The sequence below is a fragment of the Phascolarctos cinereus genome, unplaced genomic scaffold, assembly GCF_003287225.1.
Source record: "Phascolarctos cinereus isolate Bilbo 61053 unplaced genomic scaffold, phaCin_HiC Scaffold_3;HRSCAF=262, whole genome shotgun sequence".
NCBI lineage: Eukaryota > Metazoa > Chordata > Mammalia > Diprotodontia > Phascolarctidae > Phascolarctos > Phascolarctos cinereus.
In genome coordinates this window covers 147616061-147638058 of record NW_027555736.1, presented here as the reverse complement: position 1 = coordinate 147638058, position 21998 = coordinate 147616061, and the positions used below count along the sequence as shown (strand labels likewise).

The 21998-nt window shown below is 35.0% G+C and overlaps 1 protein-coding gene across 8 annotated transcripts in view; it reads right to left on the bottom strand.

Annotated features, from left to right (window-relative positions):
• The window catches only part of MAP2K5 (mitogen-activated protein kinase kinase 5), a 282818-nt gene that overhangs the window by 212504 nt on the left and 48316 nt on the right, over positions 1 to 21998 (bottom strand). For 7 of the 8 annotated variants that reach the window (XM_078151216.1, XM_020982680.2, XM_020982672.2 and 4 more), the window contains exons 5-8: positions 20187 to 20227; positions 19193 to 19260; positions 16996 to 17044; positions 9530 to 9594 (exon numbers count right to left, since the gene is read on the bottom strand). In XM_078151216.1, the coding sequence (XP_078007342.1) occupies positions 9530 to 9594; positions 16996 to 17044; positions 19193 to 19260; positions 20187 to 20227 (223 nt within the window). The remainder of the gene's footprint in view (positions 1 to 9529; positions 9595 to 16995; positions 17045 to 19192; positions 19261 to 20186; positions 20228 to 21998) is intronic. The other variant, XM_078151221.1, reaches the window with a different exon arrangement.

Genomic DNA, 21998 nt, shown 5'->3' with positions numbered 1-21998 from the left:
GCTTTTGGCAATAAAGTCATGATCTTTTAAATTTTTTCAAAATATAAAAAAAGGCTATGATACAGCTTAAGCAAAGACAGCTTAGTACGTAATTGTTTTTAGAAAAGATCTCACTAAAAATTAATGTTAAATACATTCATGCACATAGAGCAGCTAGATGGTGCAGTCGACAGAGCACTGGGCTTGGAGTCAGGAAGACCTGAGTTCAAATCTGACCTCAGACACTTACTAGCTGTGTGACCCTGGGCAAGCCATTCAGTTCCTCAACTACAAAATGAGCTGGAGAAGGAAATGGCGAACCACTCCAGTATCTTTGCCGAGAAAACCCCAAATGGGGTCATGAAGAGTTGGTCACTACTTGAAATGATGGAACAACATACTCATGATTGTTACGCATGTTTCAGATCCATACTGATACCTCTCCCAATTTCAGTGTACTTGCAACTTAGATTAAGAGGTCAAATGGATATATTCCCCCACAAGCCAGACCTTAAACATTTCATATGGTAGCAATTTCACAAAAAATGTGGTTCTTTGAGGACCAAAGTGATCAACTGATAAAGCTTAAAAAAAAAAAAGTGGCAGGAAGGTACATACAGTAAATGCCTTTTGGACTTTCTAGTGAATTATTTTTCAAAAAAGCAATTTAAGTAAATACCCTAGATGCCATAGTATACAAATATTTTCCTCTGCTATGTGCCAACCAAGAGCCTACAACTTCCCAACATATCAACCACTCTAAGAGAGCTGAGAAAAATTAGAAAGTTTGCTATAATCTAGAAATGCATCATATACACTAGTGTAACCATGTAATTAATCTGTGAATTCAATTACCAAATTTTAAGTTTTTTATAGATATAAATAGACCCAAAGGATAGCCCAAACAACAAACTATGCTGGGTTTACTTCTTTCATCCAAGAGATTATATTAAAATAAAACAGTCCATAAAAACAAGAAAAAAAATTTTAAAAGAAATAAAATCACAGAATTTTAGACTTAAAAGGAACCTTAGAGGTCATCCAAGCTAACTTCCAATTAAATAAAGAACTGCTTCTACAGACAGTCATCTATCTAGATTTTGCTTAAACATTTCTAAGTAAAGTGAAGCTCATTATGTCCCAGTATACACTATTCTACAAGACCACTATTTACTACATGCCTACTATGTACAAGGTACAATGAAAGTTTTTCTAGGCCATATCTGTCTTTTTAACTTCTACAAATGGATTCTAGTCCAGGTTTCTAGAATACAAAAAATTCTAACACCCTTTTACACGCCAGCCCTTCAATTATTTTAAGACAGCTGACATGTCTTCCCTAGTCTTTATTTCAGCTTTTCAAAACTGTTTTTCATAGCTCAATTGCATTCTCTAATGTGACCTTTGTTCTCTGCAGCACTTTACTACAAATTGCTTCATTTAATTCAGGTTCATGTGTTATCTACCCTGTTAGACTGTAAGCTCTCGAGGGTAGGGAGTACATTTTAAATATCTCTTACCCCATACCACTGTACATTACAAATTCTTGTGCACAGTAAATATAAGAAGGAGAAGTAAGAAGGAAGGATGCAATTTCCTGAGCCCTCATTAATATGGTTGTCTTCCTCTACATGCATTTAAGTTTGTCAATATTCATCTTAGTTTAATACTCATAACTGGATAATATACCATAAATGTGGTCTATCCAGTGCTGAACACAATGGAACTTAATTTCTATGATCAGGACACTATGCCATTATATATTTACTAACCTACCTACATCATGTTAAGCTTTTATTTATTTTTGGTTTTGTTTTGCTGTATCACCTTGTTGGCTCATATTAAATCTATGAGTAATTGAAATCTAAATTTTTTTCCTCACGTATATAGTATATATTTAGACCAAGGCTCCCTTAGCTTATATTTGTGTAAGTATGCTTAACTTTACCTATTCACAACTAATTCTGCCAATTTAATTTACTTTTTAATTTTAATAAATTAACTAATTTAATTTCTTTATTAATAAAAAAAGTCTTAACTAAAAGAAAACATTAGTACAAAGTTTTGCCCTTTAAAAATCTTCTTTAAAAGAAATGTAGGTGGTAAAACAAAGGTTCAGCAAGTTCTCACTAGAAATATTGCTATAAAGTATTGATTTTTTTACCAGACTCAATTGACTGAAAAGTTGTTTGTATAGCAATATTGGCCAAGCCAATATGCTGGAACAATTTTGTTACCCATAGTAATCAAGTGAATTTCTGAAGTATAATTATAATGTCATAAAACTAAAGCCAACATACCCCTTCTCCAAGCAATAAAACTATACAGGCTATAAAACAAAGGGAGGGGGGAAGACTATATAAATGAGATTTTTAAAAATGAAATTTAGTGTCTTTCAAGAACGCCACTATTCCCTTTCTCCCCCTTCCCTTAAGCCAAGGTTAGCATGAAAGTGATCAATACTTCAATCTCAATAAACTATTTCAATAATAGTTAATTCAGGTGGAAACAGAGTCTGAAAATTTCTGTTCAGTGACCTGTGACATCCTGTCATGTTTGCTGAACGCCGATAATACATCATTGCCATAATGGATATGACTAAGTGTAAAGTTGTAGCAAAGTGGTGAGGCAGGGGGAAAGGGAGTAAAGAAGAAAAAGATACATCCAATCACATGAACTCAGGTTCATTCCTTAGATTCTAATCAATACTACATACATTGTCTTCTGAAACAAACCTCTAATTGTGAACACTGAGAGAAGAGAGAAAGTGAAACATACATAATTAATTTTATTTGACAAATGCTTATTGATTTTCTGAAAACATAAATATCTGCCTGTCATGTGGTACTTTAGTACAATCCAGCTATATACTCTAGTACAATCTGAATCCAATGGATTCAGATGTTGTCTTGTTTTCTAGTTTAAAACATAATGATCTTCAGCACAAGGAAAAAACTACTCGTTTGATCAGAAGGTTAAAGTTAAAATAAAACAGTTATCCTAGATCTTAGGCTAGTATTAAAACTGCACTTAAAATATCATATCTTATTTGCAAGGCACATTTTAGGCAAAAAAAAGGACAGCAGATGGGGTGATGATGCCCCAAGTCCTTCAAAAGTATGGTGAAGGGGTGAGATCTTGCATGATCTCAGACTAGGTATGTTGTTTTGATTTAGCATCCTTAAACATGCTGAGGGATAAGACATATGAATGAGATCTTTCCTGGTATGATATGTTCAATACACATCACATAAAATAAAACAGAATAAGGAGTGTAAGGGATGGAATTCTATTATCTGAAAATCATAACTTAATGATGCCCCCCTCCTCTAAGACTGTTTATCATCACTGGCCCTAAGTTTGAATGAATTAACCTATCTTTAATCTTCAAGAATTTGATATCCACTTGAGATAGCTGAAGAATTCTAAATTTTCTTCAAGTGGACATTCCCTTCATTGATGCATATAGGAACCCTTACATAATTTAAAAGAAGGCCTTCAAAAGTTATTTAGGTAGAAAAACTCATCACCCTGCATGACAACCATTGATGAGCCTCGCCAGTACTTGGAAAATTGACACAGTAATTAATTAGATGGTCTATCTCTGGGTATTCAGAATTTTTTTTTCTTAATTCAACAATACTTATTATGGACATAATTTGTTCATAGCATTATGCTAGACTTTGGGAATATGAGGACAAAATGGAAGAAATCTCTGCCCACAAGGAACTTACACTCTCCTAGAGTATACAGCATGTAAACAAATAAGTAGAAATATGATAATTTGAGAAGGCAAATAATGTTAATAGCTAAGGGATCCAGAAAAGTGTGGTGTTAGGCAAGATATCTGAGTTAAAAGCTAAGAATTCTAAGAGACTGAGCTGAGAATAGAGTATTTGAAAAGTATGAGGAAAATACATTGTTAATATTTCTCCTATACTTTTAAAACTTCTACATTTTACCATACATCATTCCTTAGAAACTGGCGTTCTGAGTCTTGCTAAAAATAACTGGCATTACAATAACGCAAAAACAGTACACTATAAAATGAAGGTGTTACAAGTGTTTGATCTCAAAAGTCCTTCCTACTTTAAAAATTCTATCATTTGGAATGCTTATTGATTGAATGAGCACCTCAATGCTATTTCATCCCTTAGAATTCCATATGTCCTTGTTTTTCCAAACAAAAGCCAATTCATAGACCAAGAAAGTAAATAACCCAATCCTTAAGTTTATCCTGTTATCTTCTCAAAATAAATGGGACCAACTTACTTCCACTTCAGTGTCAGAAACTATCACAGAACAGAGAGAAACAAAATAATGACACCACTGATCCTTTAACATTCAACGTTTTAAAATCTGAAGTTACATGTCCACTTACAAGTCTGTATTATAAACACAAGAGCACTGGCAAAGTCAGACAAATAAGGACAAGTGAGGGAAAATTTTTCTCTTGAATAGTCTGACCTTAACGAACGGACTAATTTCTTGTCTTTCTTCACAGATAAATGCAATGCAATTTTTAATAGAATCTCTTGGATGAAAGAAGTTTGAAAGAACCTTTGTTTTACCACCTATATTTCTTTTAAAGAAGATTTTTAAAGGGCAAAACTTTGTACTAATGTTTTCTTTTAGTTAAGACTTTTTTATTACTAAAGAAATTAAAAGCTCCTGCAGTATTAGTTGTGAATGGGTAAAGTTAAGCAAACTTTCACAAACAGAAAGTTTTTATAGTGTAAAATTCTACGGACAACAGCTTTTGCTGAGACCATTTCCTTGCATGGCCCTACATACTTTATTAGAACTGTCCATTCTCTTAGATGAACAGTCTAACCCATCAGAATAAAACCTTACCAAAACCTTCTAGTTCTAACTCCATGATCATATGATCTGGCTAGAAAAACTTAATTTCATTTTCATATAAATACCTGTTCACAGAATTTTGTCCCCTGGACTATGCTATGTCTTTCAAAGGAAAAGAAGGATGTCAAGGAATGTGCAATCTAGCATGGAAGGAAATAACACAGTTTCTAGTCCTGATTATGAGCCTCAATGCCCTTAGGTAAATAACTCCTCTGTGACTCTGATTCCTTATCCATAGAACATGAGGCTAGTAGCACCCTCACAAACAATAAGGTGAAAATGATTTGAGAAGGGCTTTAAGTCTTTATCATAAGATACTGAGAAGTATTACAGTTTAATGGATAGAGCACTTGCCTTGGAGTCAAAAGTCATGAGTTGAAGTCCTCCCTCTGACACCTAGTAGGTAAACAAGAGAAAGTCACTAGGTCTTTCAGTGCCCCAGGTAATTTAGGATTATAGACTGAGCTGGAAGGGACCTCAGAGGCCCTCTAGTTTAACTCCTTCATTCTGCAGATGAGGAAACAGGCCCAGAAAAGCAAGGCAACTTGTCCACGATCACACAGCTAATAAATGGCAGAAGCAGGATTTGGTTCCTAGTCTGTACTACCTACACCACACTCTCTAAAACTATATTCCAGACAAGCTGCTGACCTGAATCAGCAAAAAGGGTTCCCACACTGGGAGTTGCCTACACCAATGAAATTACAGGTCTGGATCCCTTCCAAAAGATATCAGTAGACATGAAATGACTAGAAAAATAACATTTGTGCGTCATATTCGCATTATAAACTATAGTGTTATAGAAATGATAAAGTACCTAAAAAGAGAACTTCTATTTTATGTTTCATTTTTTCTTTTCCTAAAGTTTTTTTTTAGGAACAGAGAATATGCTTGAACTATTTCTTAGTTTATGATACTTTCTCTATAATCTACCCAAACCAAATTAATAACTCTAAGAAAGAGAATCAATTCTTTAAAAGATCTGTCCACTATCAGACAACAAACATAAAAAGTAGCGACTTTCTTTTCTTGTCTCTTTTATTGCAAGGGTTGTTTGCTCCATGCTTTCTTTTCCTGGGCAAGAATATCTCCAACTTTAGAAAGGATGGAAATGTTATTAACCATTAATAACATGCTTTGCAGCCTCACAGAATACTTAATCCCAAAAACTCATAACCTATGACTAACATACATGCTCAAAACACCTCCTCCCCAAAAAGGTGGGAAGGTACTGACTAAAGTTTTAAACTTTTACTTTGCATTTACTAGTTACTCCATATCACAAGAAAAAAAAATTAAAGGCCATTAAGAAGTTTTGTTACTAATGCATGACTTTTAAAATATTTTTCTTTACCTCACTTATTCAGTGAACCCTGTAATATAATCAATTTATCTAAAAAGCCGCATTTTTGTAGTTGATTCCATAAAAATAAACTCAGTATGGAAGAAAGTCAAACACAAAACACCAAATGGTTATTTTTCAGAGATTATACTATAGTGGCTCCCTGGTCACTGTCAAATCATACCACATGAATGCTGAGCCACAAACTTAAATACTCACTCATGGCTAAAAACAATCAAACCTGGCCAAGGATTTGAAGGGCTACAAGTGAGAATAAAGGTCAATGATAATGAAAAAATAAGCCAGCAAAGACAATAAATACTAAGAATTTTCTTGTCTCTTTCCCAAGGACTATACAGGCAGTAAAGCAAAAGAAATTATCTTTTTTTATTCTTCAGAAGAAGTTCACTATAAAATTTTAAAGTACTAAGATGACGATGATGATCATTCACTATGGCTAAGCAGCCATTTATTAAACTATATTAAATTATATTAATTTTAGTACACGAATTGAAAAACAACAGGTCCTTTTTGATTGGAGGCAAATAAACCAACAGGTAAAGCCAGAAGATAAAAAATTTAATTAGCATCAGTTGATGGGCAGTTGTCAGATGGCTAACAACTCTGCACTACAAAGATACACACAACATACATATGTGTATATAAACATACACACACAGAGCTTTATACATATCTCTTACATGGCTTTTGAGCAAGAGGCAAAAGGGACCTATCAGGTGAAGCTACTCAGCCACTTTTCTTATTTTGGAGGTTAACAGAGGAATTTTATTTTGGAGTAATAGAGACAGGATGTCAGGTGATTTGGGGGTTGGGGATGGAAGAGAGACTTGAGCTTTGGAGTAACCATGGTGTTACCCAAGATCTGGTCGACTCTCCACACAAGATCAGGTCTATTTGGGTGTTTCCCAGAAGTTAATCAGACCATCTAGGTGGAGTAGGAGGTCTCCAGTTAATCTCATCAGAATAGCTAGGTCAGAATTGAGGACTGGAGAAGGAGTCAGACTAAGAGTCTGTCTTTTTAATTACATAACCCTGCAGGCTACATTTCTTTGACCTCTAAGGCTACCATCTCTGGGGGAGATATTTTCCCCAAACTCACAGCACACAGATTTTGCTCACATACTCCACACAACTAAGATGGATCAAATACTAAAGAATATGTATGTTACTTTTAATGCATGCAATTTTGAAGACTCGGGCTCCTTTGTCTCCATCCTAGAATATATTAATGCATAATATAGCCTTTGATAAAAATGTAAGAATACTTTGAGAGTTATATGTTACCATTTTCGGTGAAATAAAACTTAAAGCTGGGAGAAGCATAGTGTGAAGTTTAATAAAGAAAAAATGATTCTAGACAATATTTGAAAATGGTGAAAGAATCACTAAATTCATTCAGGACTCAAAAGATCTGATGGAAACATTTCCTACCATTTCACTAGTGACCAACTTTCTTGCCTCGGCTATTTTATTTCTCCAACCTTCAAATACTCTTATTATGGTCTATGTTCCAAAGAATAATCAAAGGAAGGAGATGTAAGTACTCAAGCACATCTTCAACACATCCTTAATTCCCTCTCCCTAAGCTCTCTGGCTCTGGCTATCAGCAATGAGGGCCCAAGGAAGGAGGACTATTGAAACTTTGATTATTGCTTTGTACAGGGGACTCAAATGCATATACTGTTTTCTACCATGCCCCAGGTTTATGGCAAATGGACAATGATACCACACTTATTGTTTTTTGAGGCCAGATTTGAACTCAGGAAGATGAGTCTGCCTGACTTCAGGCCTAGAACTCTTATCTACCATGTCACCTAGCTGCTGTGATACCACAGTGAATGATAGGAAATGACTCCTAGCAAAGCTCTGTCCTTGACCACCAGTGGCACAAAAGGAAACAATTCAAGTCAAAGGTAATGACAAGGAGGAGAAGAAAGAAATGAAGAAAAATCACTTATGGAAAACTAGAGGAACCTCTGGAGGACAGTCATGGAGAAACCAAACTACGGCCTTCAATCTCTTCAAACACAGCATGCATTTTTGTTCTACTGTTTTAAAACATAAATTTTTAATTAAAAAAAGGTCCAGAGGAACTTAGTTGTAAATATTTTGTTTTCCACAAAAGATCAATATTTTCCTCTTCTCTAGAATGTCATAACAGAAATACTTTGCTTTCAGAACGGGTGTTGACAAATCCTGAACACAGAAAAGCAGCTGGAGTCCAGACCTGTGACCCTCAAGAGAGCTCAGAGGACTGGACTCAGGCTAAGCACCTGGATCCTCCAGAGAAACACTTGGCTTGATGTGACCAAGGTGGAGACATCCTCTCTTGGTATCTGAAGATATGCCCCTTTTGTAGTTACAGAGCAATTTTCATCTGTATTCATGCTGTTAGTCAGAACTTAAGGATCTAAGGACATTATTAACCCAATTAGAAAATAAATGGGTTATTTTACAACTTTGGAAATATATGTTACTATCAAAGTTAAAATGTCTAAGGTATAAACAAGATCATAATAGGATGCCAGGTTACTGTATATATGGTAAACAGCTCTCTGGAGGAAAGCTTTATTACTCCCTCAGGGCTTTCTTACAGAGTATGGATTTCTTAATTCCTAGTGGAATATTTTTCATACACCACTGAAGACTATTAAGTACCAGATATTACATTATGTAGTTTAAACTTTTCACTACTGTGTAAGAAAGACTTCCCTGTCGAGAAAGCTACTCCTTTACTATTAGAATTTTTTAAATATTAAAATGAACACTCCTTCAGGGTATGAGCATAGCAATCGAAATTTAGAAGAACTTCATAACTTAACATATTTATCAATGTGTAGAAAATCTCTCAGGGGAGCAGAGTGAGGAGAGAAGGAAATACAACAGGAAGAAGGCTTTTTAATAACTTTAAGAGTGTTGACATAGGGCAAAGCGATGGTTTTTATAAGGTTTTGCCTCCATTGGGCATTGATGTAAATACTGGACTAGCACAGGGTGCTAGCAAGTTTAAAAGGAATAATAGTATTAAAAAAGAGTGAAGGAAAAATGCATTAAACTTCAGGCCAGTTAAAGGCGCACTTGCTAAAGGTGGCCTATTAACTGTTCACCCAGGAGAGACTCAGCCTCAGAAATATTAAAAAGGCAATATAAATGCACCATTCCACCATTCCTGAAAAAATAGATGCCTTGCAGAATTCTGGAGTAGTCAAATATAAAAATAAAATCTAAGAGCTGATGGTCATTTTAACATCTTTGTTAGAGACAGTCTGAATCACCTTTTGGTTAAACTGATTCCAGAAAGTTTAAACAAAATGGACTACTCACTTGTAGACTGTGCCTCCATTGCCGTGACCGAGGGTGTCTCGATACCGTATGTCTTGTTCATTCATCTCCACAAGAAAGAAAGAAAAACAAAAGGGGTGTCATGCTGTGGATGGAAATGTCAAGGAAAAGCCACTCTGGGCCATAAACAACAAGCAGTCTGGGTCATTTCAAGTTCAGCTGCAAGAACGAGAAGATCAATACAACATTTGCTGTCCAATTTATAAAAGACGATACCAAGGGACAAAGTGATGGAAAGTTTAATGACAATTTGTTTGCCTGGGTCATTTCATTAAAGTTTGATAAAAGGTGTCAAAATGGAATGATATAACATAGCTCAAAAGGGTCAGGTCAGAGATACTGATAGGAAAGGATCCCTAGCACTGCACAGAACCAAAGCCAAACAGCAATGAACACAGCCAAAGCCAAAGTTGAAAAGGAAAACACATATACATACCACAGATAATACTGGTATCTTATAAATGATCTATAAAGCAACCCACGCAAGGTACTCAATAAGTTAACACACAACAAACTAATTGGATAACCTACAGTGATTTTCCAAATGCAAGCTGTAGCTGCACTTTGCAAATAGTGAATCATTATTAGTATTCAGCAAGAACCATGATGGCATAATGCCAAGTAGAAGTCATACTATGCTGATGGAAAACGTCCAAGAAATGTATTTTAAAATGCACATGTTGTCAGATGTTACAGTGCATAGAGGGGGAAAATGGTATAGAAATGTAACACCAACAAGTTAAAGTCATTTTTGTTGATTCAATACATCATGAAAATATTCATTTGACTTTTCAACTCCAAGCAATCTTTTCTAACACAAATATTAACCAGATTTATGTCATAAGTAGAAAGTACTTCGTTTTAGTGCTCACTAAATAATTCAGAGTTTTAATAAACTATTACTGTTCGCGTATTTAAGACCAATCAGATTCTATTTGATGCTGTCAGTAATTTTCTACAAACTTGGTCCAGTCATTTAAAAATTCACTGCCAATTTTATCTATTCATTAACACAAATTCAATAAAAGTCCTGTTTCTCATACAGCTAAAGCCAGGGAAAAGCCATGTAAAGCCCTGAAAAAAAAAATCAATTTCCAGGGAATTGTACCACCTTGCATGGGCAGAAAATGGATGAAGTTTTTAATTCAATATCATCTAGAAAAAAAAAGTTTGCTTTCAGACCACTATAGTAATGCTTTAAATATTTTGCTCTGTTCTAAACTTCAACCAAATGAATAAATCAGAGCTTCATTTATCAAGGGAAATATTTTCTTCTACACATTTCAGAGGTTGAAGCTTCTGAGAGCTGTGATAATTAGAAGTACAGTACAGGTTACAGAAACAGCTTCCTTCCCAAGCCATTCTACAAACAATCCTAAAAAACATATTGACAGATTAATGTGCAGAGGCCAGTTCAACACCCAAATTAATTGTAGTACAAACTGATTGATGCTATTTACAATCAGCTAATTGCTGCAGTTAGTTCAGTGGAGAAAAAAATCAGACAAAGCTGAGAAAATGGCTAGTATTTTTCCTATTGGGGGAATTTCTGTGGTTTGCCAACTTCACATTATTGATGAATATAGAAAAAAAAATGCATTATACAACCCATGTGTTGGGTCACATATGTGTTGGGAAGGAAGTTAGGATTGTTAGGATTAGGATTAACTGTTGGGTTATCTGGGTAGGGTTACTGTTAGGATTAACTGGGTAGAAGACAAATATGAATTGTAGAGCACTTTAAAGAAATTCTATTCTTATCTTTCAAGTACAGTATATTTTAAAAGTAGAGTAATTTGAAGTAAATTGTTAACTTCTTAGCAAAGGTTCTGCTGGATCTCTTCAATGAAAAGATAAGAATTTATAATTAACAGTATCTATGGGCAAATCAACAACCCTAAAATTCTTGTAAAAGGTTTCTTAAGTAGGTTAAATATGCCTCCAACAATGTAGTTTATGCTACTCATGTGCTTAGCAAACCCATATATAGAATCACACTTTTAGAAAAGGTAAATTTCACCCTAGTTCATGTTAAAATACCACAAATTCTGAATTAAAAGTTTTCAAATAGGATAAATGGGCCACAACCCAAGGTTTTTAGAGATTCTCCGGGAATAGGGAAAAGCAGCCAACATTAGCCTTCCCTTTATTCCCAACTTAGCAACTTCACGATTAGCAACCCAATTTCTTCCCACTTCTAACACACACACCATGGATAGCATAACATCTCAGGAAATCAAAAGTATCCCCCCTCAAGAAAAGGTCAGGAATCCTTGGTCTAGTGCATCATCAGGACAAGTCAAGGAAAAAGTGAATAGATGTACAGCTTTAACACTGATGGGAGAGTGAGGGGAGGAAGGAGTGGAATTCTTTCACCCTTTGGCTTGTCCCAAGCCCTGGCCCTTTCTCAGTTAATACCCAACCTGAATAAATAAGAAGTGATATACTCTCAGCATTCCTAACTAATCTGGAGTTGCAAACATCCAGTAAAAAAGAGACTAAGAGGAAGACTGGCTCTAAAGTCAGAGAATCTGAGTTTAAATCCCAAGTCCTCTCTGAGGCTCAGTCAAATGGAGAGGGAAGTACACTGTATTAGATGTCCTCTAAGGTACCTTTCTAGCTTTTAATCTATGATCCTATAATCCTCAAAGAGATAGCCAATACAGAGGGAATGGCCAGGAGTTAGAGAGCACCATGAATCTCATCCGCACAGAGTAAAAACCAAAGTAGACATTTAGTATTTCACAGATAACCTGAAAGATCTGGTTCAGAAAAGAAACAGAATGAAACAAGCTCTAAGAAACAGGCATGAGGCAGAAAATCAGGTTGGGTCAGAAAAGGAAGCTGACCAGCAATCAGCATAAATATTGGTCAATACACTTCTATACTATCTGGAAATATTACAGACTTGACTTGCCTATAAACTGAATGATCTTTATCCTATTTGGGTTATCTACTAAAAATTTCTCTATATAAAGGAATGTCACAATCAGGTTTAGGAAGAGACACTGGAAAACATCCTGAGGATTTCATATTTATGATCAAAATTTGCCAAGTTTTCACATGCCTTAACCATGACAAAATCATTTAAGGTAATGGTACCAAAAAGAATCACATCCCAGGGAAATTATTAACTCTAAATTTTCAACTGATGTGGACATAATTATTCTTCCCAAAAGTAAGCATAGAAATGTTCCTTATGGTTAAAATATCATAAGCCTATTCAGTAAAAGATGAAAACATTACAGTCAAGTGCACTAGACATTCAGGTCTCAGTTTAGTTTCTAAAAAAAAAATGAATCACAGAATTTTGGAGTTGGAGTAGACTTTGGAGATTACCTGATACAACTTTCTCATCATATAGATGAGGCCAAGAGAGGTTAAATGTTTTATCTGAAGCTACATAATAGTAGGTGAACCCAGACACATCGTCCAATGCCGTGTAATTTCTTAAAAAGTTTAACTCAAGTAGAAGCCAGAGTGGAAAAAGTTTTTTTTTCACTAAAGGTACAGAGAGGAATCCATTGAATGCTACCTCACAAGTAGAAAAAATAGTTTTTAAAAGACTGAGAAATATTTAAAATTATCTACATTTTCATCTAAGAAAAAAAAATTACTCAATAAAGAACAACAATGTATTTCAGTTCCACATCAATATGGCTGGTTAATGAAGAATAACAGATATTGATTGGAGAGAGAGGAAAAAAAGAAAGAAAAGGAAGAGAGACAGGAGTAAGATCAGAGATACACACAGGTAAGTATAAATGTAAGACAGCAACCAGATAGAGAAGCCCTAGAGTTGGCAGAAACAATTTTCACCGGACAGTCAAAAAAGAGAAGGAAAAAAAGAAGTGACCAATAGAGTAGGAATAACATATTTATGTATGTATATGAAGAGAAGGAGTAATATTTAGATATGGAAAGAGTAACAGAGAAAATAATATATGTAAGAAAATAAAATATGAGGCAAAATGTTACAAAAGATTTTTCTAGTTGGCTTGAAAAGAAGGGTTCACAGTGAAAGCAGAAGGTAGAAATACTAATTACAGTATGACTTTAGGCTTCTAAGTTGGATAAGAATAGTTCCATTCAAATTATTATCATTCAATGTGACAAAACTAGCTTATAACAGATTATTTATGTGGATGTATCTTTAACTTATTTAATAGCACAAAGTTTTTATAAAGTTGGTGAATGTCACAGAACAACTCAAAGTTATAGGATGAGGCTGCATCTGTGATGTTCAGTACTATTATATATTCGATTTACCAGGAATAACAATGCCCTTACCAACTTAAACTATTAGTCTAAGTAATGAGGGGAAGAGACATTGAAGAAAAGATTCAAGAAGGAATTCCTTAGTAAAACTACAAGCTGCAATCTGACCTTTCTGAGATATTCTTAATTTACAGCTGTAAAGCAAGGAACAATATGGAAGAGACATTGAAGAAAAGATTCAAGAAGGAATTCCTTAGTAAAACTACAAGCTGCAATCTGACCTTTCTGAGATATTCTTAATTTACAGCTGTAAAGCAAGGAACAATATGGAAGAGATGATACTGTATTAGACTGGAAGGAAATAAATACATGCCAGAAAGCACATAAGAGATATAGCATAACTGAAAATGTGTAATAAATATGCAAAAAATAACTCATTTTACCTTTTTTTTTTACTAGAAAAATGGAACCTTCCAACATTTACTGATAATATAAAAATAATGATTCCATCACCAAAGACTAAATGCTAAACTTTAAAAGATGAATTTGATTGGATACAAAATTAATGGAATTAGTGGGAAAAATGAAATAGAATTCAATTATGGATCAGCAAACAAAACATTCTTTGTTTATGTTTGTCTGTCTTTGGAAGAATCAGTGCTCATCCCTTAGAAATCATTAAAACCAAAATGCTCAATTAATCCTTATTTCATATGTAAAGCTCTGACAGAAACTAAGTCCAATCACTGGACCTTTGCTTCACAAATCGAAGCAATAACAGTTTCAGAAAGCAGTCACACTCTATGAGCAGACAATTGGAGAGATTTAGTAAATCCCACTTTATACAGCAGAGACTAATCGGAAAACACAAGCCAGTCAAATGTTTCTTATGAACTGCTGACACTATATCAATGCTGAATCAATTGGTGGCATTTACTCTGAGTGACAGAAAAGAAATAAATATTTATATCACATAACCTATATCAATGAACCTAGGCAGAAAGCTATTTCTAACCTGTCAATATTTGATTAACTTGAAGAATCATGTCCCCTTCTTTTAATGATTAATATGAATTCCTTATTAAACCTAAGTGGAGACTAGTGGAAAGGCAAATCATTATTAATGCTTGAGAGCATAAACCACCAAAAACAAACAAACAAAAAAAAACTACGCTCAAGTGTTAAAGTAACGCCAAGTGTGACACATACCTCCCACACCAAGAAGTGCCAGCACTCAAGCCAGAAGAAACCTACAATTTATCTCACTGCCCAACGCTACATGACTCTGCAACATCACTCACTTTGGGGTTATCCAACAGTACTCATTCACTCACTCCAACATGTCCTTACTCACTAGAGGAAGTACACTTGAAGAAGCTATTTGGTCAGTTTATAATATTCTTTTCTTTAGTTAATAAAAAACTGAAAAGCTAAAGACTATATTAAAAAAAAGAGTTAAGAGCTTTTGTTTTTTATTAGTGTAGATATCATAGCCCTAAGGGACAAACAAAAATTGAACTTAAAATTTTTAATACTCTATGCCTTCAAAACATTTCCCCTTAGAATTTATAGTGCAACAAACATGACTGATCTATGATTGAACATTCACAATAAACTTCTCTTTTTACCCCATAGTGGATAAAGACTGATGGTATTTCATTTTTTAAAAAGAAATCTATCACAATTAAACTGCCACAACCCAAGCAAAACAAATTCATGCCAATGTTTCCACTTTGGGACAATTTTGAAATAAACATTTTGTTCTTTAAAGGCTATAAGTGTGTCTTATAAGTGAATTAAATAAGCATGAGAATAAAAACATGGTGAAGACAATGTGCATCCTATTCTTACATTTGTTTTGAGGCAAATTTTGTTTCAAACCAGTTGTAAATGAAATGTGTACAGGACAGGGCCAAGCATGTGCATTATATACAGCCAATTCCTCTGGTTGATTAAATTGAAATATATTAGAGAATTAATGAGTTTATGAAAACGATATACATATAACAAATGTTCTTTATTTGCATTTAGAATATGGAAGGTCTAATTGATACATTCTTCATAACTATCCAGAACACTGACAAATTCACTTCTATCTTCGCCGCACCCCTCTTTCCATCCTCAACAGAAATCTCACCAACCCTTTCTAACTACATTCAAAGGATTCTGTGCTGAACAAACAAGGTGTCCAGCAGCTCTGCTGCTGCCATAGTCATCTTCTAAAGGGGCAAATGTCTATTAGGCCACAACGTTACAGGTGATAGTAAAGGACAAGCGTGAGGAGGCAGCTTTGTCTTCCTGACATGCTCCACTACAAGTACTCAATTCATGAAATGCCAATGAGGCCTGGAGAGGTCAGTGTGGGAAGGCACTGAATACGCATCTGAGATAATTAAGATTTCAGCCTTCGAAACATGGAGGGGAAGTGAACAGCAGTTAAGAAAATCAATAAGAGTCTTTTATTTGCAGTGACACAGATGTCTCAGTCAATAGAGCCTAATAGGCAGGCTTGATCGCAATGGACAGGTGCCTGCCTCCAAGGCTATCAAAGGGCTCCCACTATAACAAACATTAAAACTTATTTATGTTGCTATTGAAGAATCTAGTATCCTGTAGGTGGCTTAATTTACAAGTATACATTTAAAATCATTATACTACTTTAGATCTCTCCATCAACCTGAATCAAAAATAGGGAGAAATGACTGGCCTAAAGCTCTACCTGTCCATCAATTTCTAGTTGGGGTCATTCAACTTCAGATGGCCTCCTGGGGAGACCAAGGTCACCTAAAGCAGAGGAATCGTAAATGCCAGAAGGTCTGCTATAATTCTGTTTCCCTAAAAAGCTAATGTTAGCTTCAAAGTAAAATGAGGAGTTAGGAATGAGATGGTGTCTTTCCCTTTTCTAAAGGCCAAGGAAGAAAGTAACTGCTGACCTTCGAAATGCAAAGGTCATCTGAGCAACCCAGGGGTCAACACAGTTATTCAGAAATGATTAACTTTTTTTTTTGAACGGAGGCGGCAGTAGGGTAGATATGGTGCCTCAATCTACTGGAAGTGAAAATCCATTAGCACTATTTGAAGAATGAGCTGTAAATTGCTCTGCCAATCAAATTAAACCACGCAATTCGTTTATGACATGAAGATATTCTTGGACTCTGTGTTTATAAAAACAAAATGGCTGAAAAATTGAACAAGTCACTGTTTACATCTTAATATGTAATGACACCTACCTGGCCATTGGCTAATATTTTTTTCAATTCTGCAGAAGACTTCTTTAAGCTGAAAAAGCAACATATGTTTAGTGACAAGGTGATCTGACAGCACTAAGCATCACATTGAGAAACACTAGGCTCAGAGTACCACTGCTTTCACATATGGATAAACAGGACACTTTTAAAAATAATTCTACTCCCTCAATGTACTTTAAAATCCCAAGCTGTGACAGTACACATAACAAAAGCTATTTGTAAAGACCCTCAAAATGTGTTACTATAACCTACTTGGCATTCATCAATTTGAACAAGCTAAAGCAATGCAAGAGAGCTATATGCAAAATGTAACAAGGATATTTTAACAGACTATTCTGGGATCAAATGCCTATTAGAATTCTACAAAGGCTGTATCTATCAGGAAACTAACTCCATTACTGTGGTACTTTTCAGTAAGACTTTTTTATTACATGCAGAGAACTGTCAATTCACAAACCAGAAAGATTAAGCACTGTCTACATCTTAAAATGCTCTAAGCAAGCATGGATTATCATGCCTCCAAAAAGCAAACAGGTTCCAGATACAGCAGGCAATGAAGTTTCTTGTAAGGAGAAGATGATTATAAGGCTCATGTACTCAGAAGAGCAAAGATTTAGAGCAAGAAGGAGCCTTAGTGATCATCTAGATGAGGATACTTTTCCAGGTCAAACAGGTAGAAAGTGACAGGACACCCAGGACACCTCTGATTCCAGATCTAGTCAGCTTCCCGCTGAGCCACAGCTAGATTTTGCAGAATTGTCTTCCCTAGCTAGATCCCCATTCCTGGATATGTGTGTGTAGATAGTTTTAGGGAATCCTGCTTCCAGAGCTCCCTGTGAGAAAGTTCTTCCAAGACAGAGCAGCATCTTCTCTGTGTCCTCAGGGCTCAGGGAAGTACCGGAGTCACTGAGGGGTACAGTGACCTGGCTAGGGTATTAGAGGTAGCATGTTTAAGCAGTGGGGCCAGAACCCAGGTCAGTTCTCTAGTCACTATACCATACTACCCAACTGAGGCACACAAGAGGGAGCGACTTTTAGCTAGTAAGTAGCAGAGTCAGAATGTGAGTGCTACTGACTTGATATATAGTATTCTTTCCTTTTACACTGTACTGCCTTACATTAGACACTTGTTTGCCTGGTTAAGATATTATGAATGATAGTCAACTCTGGCTTATCATAACAACCAAGTGAGTTAGATTTATGAAATATATTGAGAACCTCAAATCTTCCTAACCAACATCTCCCTCATTTGTCTAGAAATACTAAAGAAAAGAAAAACTGACAAATTTAGATTTTTCCACCTATCCCTACCCTTTCACTCTCTCTGTCAGAATGGTTAATGAGCCCTACAATTTCCCATAAATGGGTAAGTATGGGATGGACAAAGATACAGAACTCAACTCACAAAACCTTATCATTAACCAGCAATAAGGAACTATATAACTGTTCATTAGCCACTGCATAATAAGGAACTATAACTGCTCTAGAAAAGTGCAAAAAATGTGTTATTATTGTAGGAGGAAAAATAAGTCAAAAGTAATATTAGCTTGCCCAGAAGGGTTAAATTCATACCATTCAGTCAGTAAAGAAGTTATTTATTAAAGGCTTATTATGTACCAGGCACTGTACTAAGCACAGGAATACAACAAAAGGCAAGTAACACTTTTCCTCCTCTTGAGAAGCACACATTTTGATAGAGGAGACACAACATGTAAAGAATGAGGCAAATACAATACACATATACATATAAGTAAAGTAAAGCAAGTAAACTATTATCACTAGATAACAGATATTATAGAAGGAAGTAAAGTATAAGAAGTCTGGAAAGGTAGGCAGGGGCCAGGTTGCAAAGGGCTTTAAAGGGCAAATCAAGAACTTCATATTTGATCCTGGAGCTACAGGGATCCACCAGAGTTTACTTGAGTAGGGTGAGATAACATGTTTTTAGGAAAATCACTTTATCAGTTAAATATTAGATGAAGAGTCAAAATTATGAATGATTAACATTTATTTTTCTATATGTGCTCCTTTATGCTTAGTCAATATATAACTAATATTACATAATTATTCAATTTCTTAACAGTCATGTGCCGATTTTGGGTGGATAAGAGGAAAGAGATGTCTTCATACAAGCCCCTCCTTTCCATAACTGAACACACAATTGGGATTCTGTTCTCACCTATTGCTTGGAAGTGAATCTGAAACTGCTGGGCTGCTATGATGAGAGGGCCCTGCCCGTGTATTCACCTGCAGGCAAAGAAAGAATCTTTATCAGTCATTTGTGTTCTGAGGACACGGTTCTAATTAACCTGTAATTTGCCATAAATTTCTCATTTTGTAATGAAGGTTAATTAGCTTGTTGCTAGGCATGCCCATGGTTGGAGTCTATTCAGTATGTAGGTTAAGGAACTACATTACCAGCATATTGCATAATGTTCTGATCCTTGTTACATGTTAAATGCTTAGTTAAACAGCACTGAAAAAGGAGAGAACAGGAAATAAAAAAAAGAAGAGTGGCAATCAATTGTTTAAGATCTACCACAGGCATGACAATTTGGTCACAAAAGGAACATAATGGATGTAACCAGAGGTTAGATATGCATCATAAAGTATCATGAATCATCAGGAATATGGGGTAGATTGCCATTGAAAGGAACATAGGATAACATGAGCCTTACGGATCTAAGTAATTAGTTAGAAAATGATCAAGACTCAGAAACAGCTTTTTTTGTCCTTTTTAAAGGTAGAAGCATTGTTCTGTGATGCAGAATTCAAAACTTAAAAAGAAACAAAAAAGGAACCAAATGAATACAGGTTTCAGGCATAACTACACCAAAAGGAGGATATTTATACAATATGGTTACAAACTTATTCAATTAATTAAATCCTATATTCCATCTCAAATTTTATCTGCACTAATACCTAGAATCATATTAAACACATTTACAAAGATAAAAGGATTCAAAGAGTAAAAAGATTTCAATAAAAACAGCTCATGTCCAAACATATGTAGATATTAAGCATATACTACAGATGATTTTTCCCCCACCTCCCTTTAAAAAAAACTGCTTGTCAGAGCTTGAGAAAGTGCAGTTTTATTTGACATTTCAATAAGTGGAACACAGCATTACAAATCCATCTAACTTTACCGAAACAATTATTGAAATTCGTACCTTCAGGCCATGTATGTTCCGTTTCCCAGGAGGCTTGCAGGCTGAAACAGTAATTGACTAAATTGTAGAACACATCAGGGCCATTTACAAATTTGCTCAAAATGAATCGTTTAAAAAGAAATGAGGGTGACACCAAAATTAGCAGAGAGAAATGATTGAAAAGTGGCTCCCTAGACCCAAAGTGGGAATTATGAACCAGGGTTTTTAACTTGCAGGAGTGAGCATTTATAAATGCAAAGAGCTTTCTGACATTACCTAATATAAATTCCAATTTCTGCTTAAAACATACCAAAATCAAGTTAACTGAGCTAAAGTGATTAGATTCCTTTCATAACTCAAATTTCTGTAATATCTTTTCACTCTTACATTTAATTTCCTCTATCATTTAAAGTATCTTAAAAATAAATTTTTCTTTCTTTCAATATCATTTTTTTTAACTTATACCAAAAAGACTAGTGCAGATTGCAAGAAGCACTATTCAAGTTTAGGGACCAGATTGTATAACTATAAGCAGATGGGTCATACTGAAACACAAAAATACCAAACATTGCATCATGTTACTTATAAATACTGACACCTACTAATATTTAGGCCTGAAGATGGAGTACCAGGGGAGAAATGTAATTTCTTTATATTCTGTTTTACAAGTTAGCACTTTTTCTACTCAGCAAATGCTTCTCCATCAAATGCTAAAAATACAAAAGCTCCTGGCTACACATTATGGACTGTTTCCATTTGAAACTATAGTGCCCTACAAATTGTATGTCAAAGGCCTGTCAATTTTGATTGATTGTTTTAAGAAGGATGAATCTGATTTTTTTCCTCACTTAGATGCACATGTATTTTACTTCTGTTCTGACAGTAAGAAACAGAACTATTTATTAATCAGAAGTCATGAGTAACAATTACTAAACACATCAGGTTTTCTCTTCATTTTACCCATTTCCAGGACATGTGAATGTCCCAGGTTATTCTCTCAGCAGTTTGATAGTCTGATAAAATTTTTTTGTAAATGTTTCTTTCTTAGAGAGAACATTCAAATCAATGTGATCACAAGTCCATTTGAGAATGAGTATTTTTCTTGAATAAATTATAATCTGGGTTTCAAATATACTTTTAACATGTAAAGAAACCTTCTGAACAAAAGAGTAGACACATGTACTCAATGCCAGGTCCCTGATAGCCCATCAATAGCTGCTAAAGAACACTCAAGAGTACTTCCATTGAAATATTTCCTGTATAAATGCTACTTTTAATAAATGAGTTCTTCACCATGAATAATAAACAGACTTTAATCTTGATCTCCAATCACTGGATTTTCATGTCTCCTCATATGGCTTCTCAAACCACTATGACCAAGAATTTAAAGACAATGCAAAAAAAAAAATTCCTTAAAATCCAAAAGTCACAGCATCCTGTGTTTTTGAAATGGATTTACAATTTCACTCAGGTAAGGAATTCCCAGCAAGGAATTTCCTCAAGTAATGAAGATGAATACCTGCTCTGCAACTGTTAGTCTTAGAAAGCTGCTGAGGGAAACTGAAAGTTTAAATGACTTGGCCAGGGTCATACAGACTGGAAACATCAGACGCAGGACTTACACTGATTCCAGGACAGCTCTCTAGAAACATTCCCTCTTATAATCAAAGAAACCCAAGTTATTGAAAATCTAGTGCATTTTTATACTTGCTTATATAGTTAAAGCTACATTTTAATTGTAAAGGGGGCCTCATTATAAAATATAAATCACTATTCAAGTAAAGGAACTATGTATATTGGGAAATAGGGTACATTTGAATGTGCTGGAATCGA